A 14,034-nucleotide genomic window follows, 5' to 3' on the forward strand; every position below is an offset into this window, starting at 1 on the left:
CTTTTCCAATCCAAACAGTGCTCTAATGATATGCCAGTCTACGTTGACCTCTGATCTTCTTTTCTCTACTGCAGGTGCGGAAGAGTTGTCAGAATTTTTCGTTCTTTTCTCTTTTTCAGGATCTGTCTATCGAAGACGATTCCGAGTCTGTTTACACTTGCAGTACCGATCCTAATGGCGGGTACGACAGGTAAGTTCACAGTTCATGTAAGTACAACTGAAATCGAGACAGGAAATTCTTTTATGAAACATTACGTATGGACATTGCTTCATCGTGAATTCTCCTCCTCAGTGACTCACGGTACGAGTTCGTGATGATGACGAGTCCCAAGCCGAAACTGTACATCAAGAAGAAATGCGGCCAGGAGCGAGCCGACATTCGAGACTTTGTGGGGATCGACATGATGTTCATCAAGCAAGTGAAGATGAGAGCGATCAACTGGTTCAACTGCTCGCTGTGGAACACAATCAGTGACCAGATGGTGTATCGAGACTCTTACGGCGACATCAATGACTACAGCTCGGTTGCGGAAGAGTCACAAGATAGAGTGGGTAACTATCTGAGCGTTCTCTCCCAGTGCAACACCTCAGCCGCTCATTTCACGGGGAGCGCGGGAGGGGGGCGGCGGTTTGTTAGCGGTACAGGGCTGGGCTGAAGGGCGCTTGAAAATCACTTTCCAGTTCCAGTTTCCTATGTGTAGGACACAAGCGCTGGTCGTTTCTTCCTGCCGTTGCACAATTTCTCATCTGTGACGTCTTCCCAGTTCTAGATTTTACTATTTGCAACACTTTGGTTCCCCCCTCCCCCCCCCCCCCCAGGTGGTTTGCCCGATATTCATAGCCGAACTACAATCTTCCTTGTTTACATCTATTCATTCCAATATGTGACCATACCACTGGAGTCAGCGACTTTTCATGGTGTGCAAAATGTTCAAATGTGTGTGAAATCTTAAGGGACTTAACTGCTAAGGTCATCAGTCCCTAAGCTGACACACTACTTAACCTAAATTATCCTAAGGACAAACACACACACCCATGCCCGAGGGAGGACTCGAACCTCCGCCGGGACCAGCCGCACATTCCATGACTGCAGTGCCCTAGACCGCTCGGCTAATCCTGCGCGGTCATGGCGTGCATATAATACGTTTGATTCAAGATTTCTTATTGCTAGTGAAATGTTCCTTATACATAGCGATTCAGTGATGAGGTTACAAACCTTCAGGGGTGATGGAGAAGGGTGAATACGTCAATATGAATTAAGAGACCCTACTTTGGAAACGATTGAGTCGAAAGGTGTAAGCGAAAATCTACTCAAGTTCCATTTTTGCTCCGAGTAACGCTCAAACTAAGAGCCCCTTCATCCAAATTCTGATCATGACGAATAAAATTTCCACAGAATTACTACCCAATGCTCTCTGATAATTTCTCCTATTAATGGACTAGTAACGGTGCACATAACTTGATATCAGAGAGACCGAAACACCTGAGTCAAATGGTTCAAATGGCTCTGAGCACTATGGGACTTAACTTCTGAGGTCGTCAGTCCCCTAGAACTGAGAACTACTTAAACATAACTAACCTAAGGACAACACACACATCCGTGCCCGAGGCAGGATTCGAACCTGCGACCGTAGCGGTCGCGCGGTTCCAGACTGTAGCGCCTAGAACCGTTCGGCCACTCCGGCCGGAACACCTGAGTCTACAGTACAATAATAATGAATTCCATTTACCGGCTCTAGTTTCACAAGCTGCTACATTTACCAAAAATGCATCAGTGCAAGCATCATTAACAGTTGACCTCCCAGTCTGAATCCTGTCTCAATTTGCTCTCGACCCTTTCTTGGATTCCGCTCTTGAGGATCTTTTCATAAGCCTTGATGCAGTGTGGTACCAGTGTGACTCCCTTACAGTTTCTACAAACCTTCCTACTCTCTTTCTTGAATGTGAGGTGGTGGGGATTAATTTATTCTAAATTTAATTTGACTGAATCTCACGGGTTTTACGCAAATTATAGGACTGCTTGGTTAAAACAGTCATGTAATAATGTCGTTCCTCATAAGACTGACAGCACTGGAATATCTGACACTGTGTGGGACACTGTTCTCCGTACACCTCTTTCATTCTGCGATGGATTAGGGAAGCACGACCTCCTTCTGTGTGAAGAAACTGGGTAACTGCTCTTTGTGCTGATCGGCAGGAATGCACGATGCAACGAACTGCAGAAAGAACTCTCCAGAAATGAAATTCTTCCAATCCATCTGTGGCATGCAGCAAACCATTGCTTAACAGTATTAGTTAAAAACAGTCTTGGTTGCAATTTTTATTTTTTTTTATTTTTCAACTACGCGTTTCACCTTATTTGGGCATCTTCTGGTTGACCTTAATTTGGTATTTCTTAGAACGAGCCTTTGGACAGTGTAGCCAGAGGGCATCGTCGAATAAATGAGGCCAACATCGCCTTCGTTAAACTCAGTAAAAACTTCCTAGATGGGCGTGAGTGACTCCAAGACCTGCATAACGCGTTCCCGTTCACATCTCACTCACGTCAATCTAGGAAGTTTTTACTGAGTTTAACGAAGGCAATGTTGGCCTGATGTATTCGACGATGCCCTTTGACTACACTGTCTAAAGGATCGTCCTAAGAAATACCAAATTAAGATTAACCTGTAGATGCCTAAATAAGGTGGAACGCGTAGATGAAAAATAAAAAACTAAAAATTGAAACCAAGACTGTTTTTAACTAATACTCTCCAGAAATGAGTAAACTTCTGAAAAGCCGCTAACTTCTCTTGCGCAGCTGGGAATACCACCAAGCCATCTCTCAGTAGACACATTCTCCCACTAGGATTACGTACTATGCCACTACAGAAAGGTCTCCTTTTCAGTTCCGCATACCTTATAGTAAGGAAGTAATAAAACGTCGTGCCTAGTGAACACATTTTGTTGCATAAACAGTGAAAATGTATTAAGTGATATAGTTTTCTTCCTTTCCTTACTTTGCGAAGAGTGTCAGCGAGAAAATGTTTCCTTAAGGTTTGAAGTTATGTGTAAAAATTTGTTGGAAGCCGCTAAGTGCGCTCATTCTCAAATACTGAATGGATATAATCTGGATAATTTGCGTGCCGTGATTTATGCTGCCTCAATACAAATACTAACTGTAATACTTGCTTTACAGTGTTAAACCTTTAACTTGGGATCGTAGCTTTAATGAGTAGATTACGGCAGCATTTTAAAATTATAAATTCGGTCAGTAATAGAGAATGCAGACTTTCTCCGTGAATCTCGATGATGAAGTTTTCTCGGGTTATAAATTGTGCCAAGGCCTCGTTCTGCAGCAACGTTTCGACAAGTTTACTACTCGTCACATGTAGATTACGAGTAGGATACTTGTTGAAATGTTGGTGCAGAACGACGCCTAGAGTCGGCTTATAACCCGAGAATATTCCATCATGGATCAATAACTGTATGAAGTACTGAGAAGCAAATTATTGTTGCCCTCGGATGTCGTTAGACACGTAAATTGCTGCTGGGATTGTGAACTTAGCACCAGGTTAACTTTTTAGTAATGTACACTACTGGCCATTAAAACTGCTACACCACGAAGATGGCGTGCTACAGACGCGAAATTTAACCGACAGGAAGAAGATGCTGTGATATGCAAATGATTAGCTTTTCAGGGCATTTACACAAGGTTGGCGCCGGTGGCGACACATACATCGTGCTGACATGAGGAAAGTTTCCAACCGATTTCTCATACACAAACAGCAGTTCACCGGCGTTGCCTGGTGAAACGTTTTGTGATGCCTCGTGTAAGGAGGAGAAATGCGTACCATCACGTTTCTGACTTTGACAAAGGTCGGATTGTAGCCTATCGCGATTGCGGTTTATCGTATCGCGACATTGCTGCTCGCGTTGGTCGAGATCCAATGATTGTTAGCAGAATATGGAATCTGTGGGTTCAGGAGTTTAATACTGAACGCCGTGCTGGATCCCAACGGCCTCGTATTACTAGCAGTCGAGATGACAGGCATCTTATCCACATGGCTGTAATGGATTTTGGAGCCACGTCTCGATCCCTGAGTCAACAGATGGGGACGTTGTCAAGACAACAACCATCTGCACGAACAGTTCGACGGCGTTTGCAGCAGCATGGACTATCAGCTCGGAGACCATGGCTGCAGTCACCCTTGACACTGCATCACGACATGAGCACCTGAGATGGTGTACTCGACGACGTACTTGGGTGCACAAATGGCAAAACGTCGTTATTTCGGATGAATCCATGTTCAGTTTACAGCATCATGATGGTCGCATCCGTGTTTGGCGGCATCGCGGTGATCGCACATTGGAAGCGTGTATTCGTCATCGCATTACTGGCGTATCACCTGGCGTGATGGTATGGGATGCCATTGGTTACACGTCTCTGTCACCTCTTGTTCGCATTGACGGCACTTTGAACAGTGGACGATACATTTCAGATGAATTACGACCCGTGGCTCTACGCTTCATTCGATCCCTGTGAAACCCTACATTTCAGCAGGATAATGCACGGCCGGATGTTACAGGTCCTGTACGGGCCTTTCTGGATACAGAAAATGTTCGACCGCTGCCCTGGGCAGTACATTCTCCAGATCTCTCACCAATTGAAAACGTCTGGTCAATGGTGGCCGAGCAACTGGCTCGTCACAATACGCCGGTCACTACTCTTGATGAACTGTGGTATCGTGTTGAAGCTGCATGGGCAGCTGTACCTGTACACGCCATCAAAGCTCTGTTTGACTGAATGCCCAGGCGTATCAAGGCCGTTATTACGGCCAGAGGTGGTTTTCCGGGTACTGATTTCTCAGGATCTGTGCACCCAAATTGCGTGAAAATGTAATCACATGCCACTTCTAGTATAATATAATTGTCCAATGAATACCCGTTTATCATCTCCATTTCTTCTTGGTGCAGCAATTTTAATGGCCAGTAGTGCAGGATCTGGAGTAGGTTATTAAAGTTTGGGAAGTGGAAGTCTAGGAGGGTTGGATCAGGGTTCTGAAAGTGTGCATAAATGGCTGCAATTACGGGCTACACGATGGCAGGCTGTCTCTCTGTGCACAGAATGTGAAGTGACATCTGCGGAGGAGAAGGACAACGGCAAGCCGGAGCCGCAGAAGCTGTCCGTGTTGTCAGGAGCGCTGGCCATCCTTAACCCGGAGCGTCCGGACCTGGCCCGCACCACCCCGGGGGAGGTGATGTCGAGCCTGGAGACGGTGCTGGCGTGCGCCGACCGCCTGCCCGCCGACCGGGTCGTGAGGGCGCTGGTCGCGCTCGAGCTGTACGCGTGGCAGGTGAAGCTGCCGCCCAACCAGACCCTCCGGCTCACCGACAGCCGCGCCTCGGTGTCCGTCGCCGCCGGCGTCAGGGCCGTACTCTTCAACGTCGCCAAGCAGATCGAGATCGTGCCAGCCGAGGTAGGAGGGGGCTCGCCTCGCTCGCTTCTATGCTACCGCTGCACTTAACTTGCTCTCATTCCGTTGTGTACATAGTTCCACGTAGTCAGCGCGTACACAACTTTCCCACTAGAGGCGCAGCGCTCGTCCGTCTCCGCACTACGAGATTGGCGCTGCCGTAGAGACGGACCAAATTCTGCTTCCGCCGATCCGCGTATTAATATGTAACGCAGCCAATGAGATTGCTGCTAACGTAGAACCTTTTCTCCTCGCAGATCACACTCGCGCAGTGATACGTGAACGTGCGAGGTATTATAACGAGTGTACAGACCTCCGATTAGTCAGTGTTCATTTGTCTGCACCAGTCTGTACCAGTCTGCATTAGTCTGTACCAGTCTGTGTGCCCGCATCTTGTGGTCGTGCGGTAGCGTTCTCGCTTCCCACGCCCTGGTTCCCGGGTTCAATTCCCGGCGAGGTCAGGGATTTTCTCTGCCTCGTGATGGCTGGGTGTTGTGTGATGTCCTTAGGTTAGTTAGGTTTAAGTAGTTCTAAGTTCTAGGGGACTGATGATCATGGATGTTAAGTCCCATAGTGCTCAGAGCCAGTCTGTACGAGTTCTACATTTGTCTTTACCGGTCTATAGTCAAGTTTCAGTCTGAGCCTAATAAGATTACCATATTCCTGTACATAGCCATGAAGATAAATGTATAGACTCTTTTGTCAAGTATCAGAGATATATGTGACAATAAGATTAACGTACCCATACCAAAGGAACTTCAGATTGTCAATTGTAAATAGCATCTAGAACCAAGTTAAGTAATTTTTATGATTGTATTATTTTAATAAATGTGTGTGAAAATTAATCAAGTTCTGTTTAAAGTTGGTCACCGTCAATCTGTTACTCTAAGCGTGCAAGTGGCATTTCTATCGTCTGACCTAACGGCAGAAGATAAACACGCCACGATAAGACCGCAAGATATATTGCTGACACTCGCCTACTTCGTTAGAGCGACAAGTCAAATAATCTGATGGTGTGTGTACTGAAGGTCTTAAAGTACGCACACCACACATTCTAAACATCATTCTTGTGTAAAATCGTCTCGGTCAGATTGGAGTTCAGACTCGAGCATCCCAACATCGACATCTTCTTCTGCCTTAAGAGATGAGAGGCTAGGCGCGAAAACTGCTTCTTTTACAGTAGCGTTCAGGCTTGTGATTGGTCAGATGACATCGCTCGGAATTTTAACTTCTTTTGGCGGTGAAGTTATCTGGAGGGTGGAATTTACATGCACAAAAGCAGCAGATTGGTAATGCAGTAGTATGTGTCTCTTTCCCCCGGAGGGCCACGACTGCGAGGTGGACGGGGAGCGGATACACGAACCAGCTGTCCCCGTTAAGAGTGACGATTTTTGGCTGCATTTCTTTGAAGGCGTTTCGCCTCAAGTGCTCATCTCCAGGCACCACTCAGATAACCTCCACCTCTGTTGAAGTTGCTACTACACATTCGAATTTCTGTGCCATTTCTTTTATTACAGGACTAGCTTAGTACCTTGCATTGTCTAGGCATGTATTTAATCCACTATTCTGTTATTCCACACCCTTCTGTCCTCTCACTCTGCTCATCTCTTCCTCCTCACGTTTTCTTTGTCATCAGTCTACTGACTGGTTTGATGCGGCCCGCCACGAATTCCTTTCCTGTGATAACCTCTTCATCTCAGAAAAGCACTTACAGCCTACGTCCTCCATTATTTGCTTGACGTATTCCAATCTCTGTCTTCCTCTACAGTTTTTGCCCTCCACAGCTCCATCTAGTACCATAGAAGTCATTCCCTCGTGTTTTAGCAGATGTCCTATCATCCTGTCCCTTCTCCTTATCAGTGTCTTCCACATATTCCTTTCCTCTCCGATTCTGCGTAGAACCTCCTCATTCCTTACCTTATCAGTCCACCTAATTTTCAACATTCGTCTATAGCACCACATCTCAAATGCTTCGATTCTCTTCTGTTCCGGTTTTCCCACAGTCCATGTTTCACTACCATACAATGCTGTACTCCAGACGTACATCCTCAGAAATTTCTTCCTCAAATTAAGGCCGGTATTTGATATTAGTAGACTTCTCTTGGCCAGAAAAGCCTTTTTTGCCATAGCGAGTCTGCTTTTGATGTCCTCCTAGCTCTGTCCGTCATTGGTTATTTTACTGCCTAGGTAGCAGAATTCCTTAACTTCACTGACTTCGTGACCATCAATCCTGATGTTAAGTTTCTCGCTGTTCTCATTTCTACTACTTCTCATTACCTTCGTCTTTCTCCGATTTACTCTCAAACCATACTGTGTACTCATTAGACTGTTCATTCCGTTCAGCAGATCGTTTAATTCTTCTTCGCTTTCACTCAGGATAGCAATGTCATCAGCGAATCATATCATTGATATCCTTTCACCTTGTATTTTAATTCCACTCCTGAACCTTTACTTTATTTCCATCATTGCTTCCTCGATGTACCGATTAAAGAGTAGGGGCGAAAGGCTACAGCCTTGTCTTACACCCTTGTTAATACGAGCACTTCGTTCTTGATCGTCCACTCTTATTATTCCCTCTTGGTTGTTGTACATATTGTATATGACTCGTCTCTCCCTGTAGCTTACCCCTATTTTTTTCAGAATCTCGAACAACTTGCACCATTTTATATTGTCGAACGCTTTTTCCAGGTCGACAAATCCTATGAAAGTGTCCTGATTTTTCTTTAGCCTTGCTTCCATTATTAGCCGTAACGTCAGAATTGCCTCTCTCGTTCCTTTACTTTTCCTAAAGCCAAACTGATCGTCACCTAGCGCATTCTCAATTTTCTTTTCCATTCTTCTGTATATTATTCTTGTAAGCAGCTTCGATGCATGAGCTGTTAAGCTGATTGTGCGATAATTCTCGCACTTGTCAGCTCTTGCCGTCTTCGGAATTGTGTGGATGATGCTTTTCCGAAAGTCAGATAGTATGTCGCCAGACTCATATATTCTACACACCAACGTGAATAGTCGTTTTGTTGTCACTTGCCCCAATGATTTTAGAAATTCTGATGGAATGTTACCTATCCCTTCTGCCTTATTTGACCGTAAGTCCTGCAAAGCTCTTTTAAATTCCGATTCTAATACTGGATCCCCTATCTCTTCTAAATCGACTCCAGTTTCTTCTTCTATCACATCAGACAAATCTTCACCCTCATAGAGGCTTTCAATGTATTCTTTCCACCTATCTGCTCTCTCCTCTGCATTTAACAGTGGAATTCCCGTTGCACTCTTAATGTTACCACCGTTGCTTTTAATGTCACCAAAGGTTGTTTTGACTTTCCTGTATGCTGAGTCTGTCCTTCCGATAATCATATCTTTTTCGATGTCTTCACATTTTTCCTGCAGCCATTTCGTCTTAGCTTCCCTGCACTTCCTATTTATTTCATTCCTCAGCGACTTGTATTTCTGTATTCGTGATTTTCCCGGAACATGTTTGTACTTCCTCCTTTCATCAATCAACTGAAGTATTTCTTCTGTTACCCATGGTTTCTTCGCAGCTACCTTCTTTGTACCTACGTTTTCCTTCCCAACTTCTGTGATGGCCCTTTTTAGAGATGTCCATTCCTCTTCAACGGTACTGTCTCTGCGCTATTCCTTATTGCTGTATGTGTAGCGTTAGAGAAGTTCAAACGTATCTCGTCCTTCCTTAGTACTTCCGTATCCCACTTCTTTGCGTATTGATTCTTCCTGACTAATGTCTTGAACTTCAGCCTACTCTTCATCACTACTATATTGTGATCTGAGTCTATATATGCTCCTGGGTACGCCTTACAATCCAGTATCTGATTTCGGAATCTCTGTCTGACCATGATGTAATCTAATTGAAATCTTCCCTTATCTCCCGTCCTTTTCCAAGTATACCTTCTCCTCTTGTGATTCTTGAACAGGGTATTCGCTATTACTAGCTGAAACTAGTTACAGAACTCAATTGGTCTTTCTCCACTTTCATTCCTTGTCCAAAGCCCATATTCTCCTGTAACCTTTTCTTCTACTCCTTCCCCTACAACTGCATTCCAGTCGCCCATGACTATTAGATTTTCGTCCCCCTTTACATACTGCATTACCCTTTCAATATCCTCATACACTTTCTCTATCTGTTCATCTTCAGCTTGCGACGTCGGCATGTATACCTGAACTATCTTTGTCGGTGTTGGTCTGCTGTCGATTCTGATTAGAACAACCCGGTCACTGAACTGTTCACAGTAACACACCCTCTGCCCTACCTTCCTATTCATAACGAATCCTACACCTGCTATACCATTTTCTGCTGCTGTTGATATTACCCGATACTCATCTGACCAGAAATCCTTGTCTTCCTTCCACTTCACTTCACTGACCCCTACTATATCTAGATTGAGCCTTTGCATTTCGCTTTTCAGATTTTCTAGTTTCCCTATCACGTTCAAGCTTCTGACATTCCACGCCCCGACTCGTAGTACGTTATCCTTTCGTTGATTATTCAATCTTTTTCTCATGGTAACTTCCCCCTTGGCAGTCCCCTCCCGGAGATCCGAATGGGGAACTATTCCGGAATCTTTTGCCAATGGAGAGATCATCATGACACTTCTTCAATTACAGGCCACATGTCCTGTGGATTCACGTTACGTGTCTTTAATGCAGTACCTGTATCCAACTCCTTCTTCCCCTTCTCTGTCTGTCCATCTCTCCCCCCACCCCCCTTCACTCTACGTTATACCCTGACCCCATTACGAGGTTGCTGGTTCATCCCTTGCATAATTTCTTCCCCGATAGAAAGTAGTATGTGTACAAAGTTTGGTTGCAATCGATACAGTGGTTTAGGAGAAACTTTTTACCAGTGGTTTTGCCTGCTTACGCATTTAACATATTTCACACATATTTGTGCACATACGTCACCTGTCTCTCTAGCGAATTTCTCCCTGTACTTTAGTTTTCACCCATCTCAATGTTTATGACATCACACTCCTGATAAGGTGTCGCACAATTATACACTCCTGGAAATGGAAAAAAGAACACATTGACACCGGTGTGTCAGACCCACCATACTTGCTCCGGACACTGCGAGAGGGCTGTACAAGCAATGATCACACGCACGGCACAGCGGACACACCAGGAACCGCGGTGTTGACCGTCGAATGGTGCTAGCTGCGCAGCATTTGTGCACCGCCGCCGTCAGTGTCAGCCAGTTTGCCGTGGCATACGGAGCTCCATCGCAGTCTTTAACACTGGTAGCATGCCGCGACAGCGTGGACGTGAACCGTATGTGCAGTTGACCGACTTTGAGCGAGGGCGTATAGTGGGCATGCGGGAGGCCGGGTGGACGTACCGCCGAATTGCTCAACACGTGGGGCATGAGGTCTCCACAGTACATCGATGTTGTCGCCAGTGGTCGGCGGAAGGTGCACGTGCCCGTCGACCTGGGACCGGACCGCAGCGACTCACGGATGCACGCCAAGACTGTAGGATCCTACGCAGTGCCGTAGGGGACCGCACCGCCACTTCCCAGCAAATTAGGGACACTGTTGCTCCTGGGGTATCGGCGAGGACCATTCGCAACCGTCTCCATGAAGCTGGGCTACGGTCCCGCACACCGTTAGGTCGTCTTCCGCTCACGCCCCAACATCGTGCAGCCCGCCTCCAGTGGGGTCGCGACAGGCGTGAATGAAGGGACGAATGGAGACGTGTCGTCTTCAGCGATGAGAGTCGCTTCTGCCTTGGTGCCAATGATGGTCGTATGCGTGTTTGGCGCCGTGCAGGTGAGCGCCACAATCAGGACTGCATACGACCGAGGCACACAGGGCCAACACCCGGCATCATGGTGTGGGGAGCGATCTCCTACACTGGCCGTACACCACTGGTGATCGTCGAGGGGACACTGAATAGTGCACGGTACAACCAAACCGTCATCGAACCCATCGTTCTACCATTCCTAGACCGACAAGGGAACTTGCTGTTCCAACAGGACAATGCACGTCCGCATGTATCCCGTGCCACCCAACGTGCTCTAGAAGGTGTAAGTCAACTACCCTGGCCAGCAAGATCTCTGGATCTGTCCCCCATTGAGCATGTTTGGGACTGGATGAAGCGTCGTCTCACGCGGTCTGCACGTCCAGCACGAACGCTGGTCCAACTGAGGCGCCAGGTGGAAATGGCATGGCAAGCCGTTCCACAGGACTACATCCAGCATCTCTACGGTCGTCTCCATGGGAGAATAGCAGCCTGCATTGCTGCGAAAGGTGGATATACACTGTACTAGTGCCGACATTGTGCATGCTCTGTTGCCTGTGACTATGTGCCTGTGGTTCTGTCAGTGTGATCATGTGATGTATCTGACCCCAGGAATGTGTCAATAAAGTTTCCCCTTCCTGGGACAATGAATTCACGGTGTTCTTATTTCAATTTCCAGGAGTGTATATTTTTGCAGGTGCACACAGTGGTATGTGTCGATACTGTCTGCGAAATGTGCTGCGAATGGAGTTAGTAATAAACATGTGATATATTAAAACGTCGTGCATGATGCGACATTTTTCACTCATTTCAGTGTTTATGTTCTCATATCTCCTATTCTATGTGATGGAAAATGATATATTTTTGCAAGTAAATTCGCTGGTATATGTAAATACTGTTCGCGAAATGTGTTGCAAATAAATGTAGTAGTAAAGAAGTAACAAATTAGAAGGTCATGCCTGATGTCGTAGTTTTATTACATGAACAATGAAAATGTAGTAAGCGATAATTTTTTTTCCTTTCTTTTTGTGAAGGATGTCAGCGATAAAATGTCTCGTAAAGGTTTGAAATTATGTTTAAAGTTGATAGCAAGTAATTAAATAGTCTCATTCTCAAATATTATATGGATATAGTCTGACTATCTGGGCGTCGTGAACTACGCTTCTTTTGCCCCCGCAGACGTTCCTTCCAGACGGTAAGTGGTAAGTGTACCAAGCTTGACTGAAACCGATCCAGAGGTTTAGGAGAAGATGTGGAACTACATAATGGATCCACTATTTATAATATGTATGGATAACATTAGGTTGATGCATGGCAGAGGACCTTCATTTCCTCAGAGTTGATCTTATACCCTAAGCCTGTGTTCCACCATGGTTGATATCTCAATATTTCTATACCTCATGTTCCTTTATGTTCAGCGCAGTGCACTTGCACGGTGCGAATTGAAAGTCCTATGTACCCACGAGCAGATATAGACTCAGATCACAATGTACTACTGATGAAGAGTAGGCTGAAGTGAGCGATCAGTCGGGAAGAATCAATACGCAAAGGAGTGGGATACGGAAGTACTAACGAACAGCTCGGTAGGCAGTAGAGTTGAAGGTGAATGGACATCTCTGAAGAAGGCAATCACGGAAGTTGGAAAGGAAAACACAAGCACAAAGAAGGCAACTGTACAGAAACCATAGGTAACGGAATAATACTTCAATTAATTGAAGAAAGAATGAAGTACAAAAATGTTCAGGGAAGCAAGACTGAAGAAAAATCAAGACACTTTGATTGGATTTGTCGATCTGGAAAAAGCGTTCGACAGTGTCAAATGGTGCAAGATGGTCGAAATTCTGAGAAAAATAGGGGTAAGCTATATAGAGAGGCGGGTAATAAACAAAATGTACAAGTGCCAAGAGGGAACAATAAGAGTGGACGCCCGAGAATGAAGTTCTCGGATTAAAAATGTGTAAGGCAGGGATGCAGTCTTTAACCACTACTGTTCAATCTGTACATCGAAGGAGGAAGGTTCAGGAGTGGAATTAAAATTCGAGGTGAAAAGATTTCAGTGATACGATTCGCTGATGACATTGCTGTTCAAATGGCTCTGAGCACTATGGGACTCAACTTCTGAGGTCATTAGTCACCTAGAACTTAGAACTAGTTAAACCTAACACCCGTGACCGAGGCAGGATTCGAACCTGCGACCGTAGCGGTCTCGCGGTTCCAGACTGCAGCGCCTAGAACCGCACGGCCACTACGGCCGGCGACATTGCTGTCCTGAGTGAAAGAGATGAAGAATTAAATGATCTGTTGAATGGAATGAACAGTCTAATCGGTACAGAATATGAGCTGAAACTAAATCGAAGAAAGACGAAAGTAATTAGAAGCAGCAGAAATGAGAACAGCGGGAAAGTTAACATCAGGGTCGATAGCCACGAAGTAGATGAGGTTAAGGAATTCTACTATCTAGGCACCAACATAACCATTGACGGATGGAGCAAGAAGAACTTCAAAGGCAGACTATCACTGACAAGAAGGGCATTCCTGGCCAACAGATGTCTTCTAGTATCAGACGTAGACATTTGAGGACGAAATTTCTGTGATTGTACCCCTGGAGCACAGCATTGTGTGGTAGTGAAACATGGACTGTGGGAAAACCGAAAGAGAAGAGAATCGAAGCCTTTTAGTTGTGGTGCAACAGACGAATGTTGAAGATTTGGTGGACTGATAAGGTAAGGAATGAGGAGGTCTGCGCAGTATCGGAGAGGAAAAAAATATACGGGAAACACTGACAAGATGATGGGACACGATGATAAGACATCTTTAAGACATCAGAGAATGA

General features: G+C 45.5%; 1 protein-coding gene across 1 annotated transcript in view; it reads left to right on the top strand.

Moving 5' to 3' along the window:
* The window catches only part of LOC126456486 (uncharacterized), a 319,255-nt gene that overhangs the window by 190,417 nt on the left and 114,804 nt on the right, over positions 1–14,034 (top strand). Inside the window, exons 5-7 of the mRNA XM_050092237.1 lie at positions 120–190; positions 293–552; positions 5,104–5,456. Of these exons, the coding sequence (XP_049948194.1) occupies positions 120–190; positions 293–552; positions 5,104–5,456 (684 nt within the window). The remainder of the gene's footprint in view (positions 1–119; positions 191–292; positions 553–5,103; positions 5,457–14,034) is intronic.

The sequence above is a fragment of the Schistocerca serialis genome, chromosome 2 (assembly GCF_023864345.2).
Source record: "Schistocerca serialis cubense isolate TAMUIC-IGC-003099 chromosome 2, iqSchSeri2.2, whole genome shotgun sequence".
Classification (NCBI taxonomy): Eukaryota; Metazoa; Arthropoda; class Insecta; order Orthoptera; family Acrididae; genus Schistocerca; species Schistocerca serialis.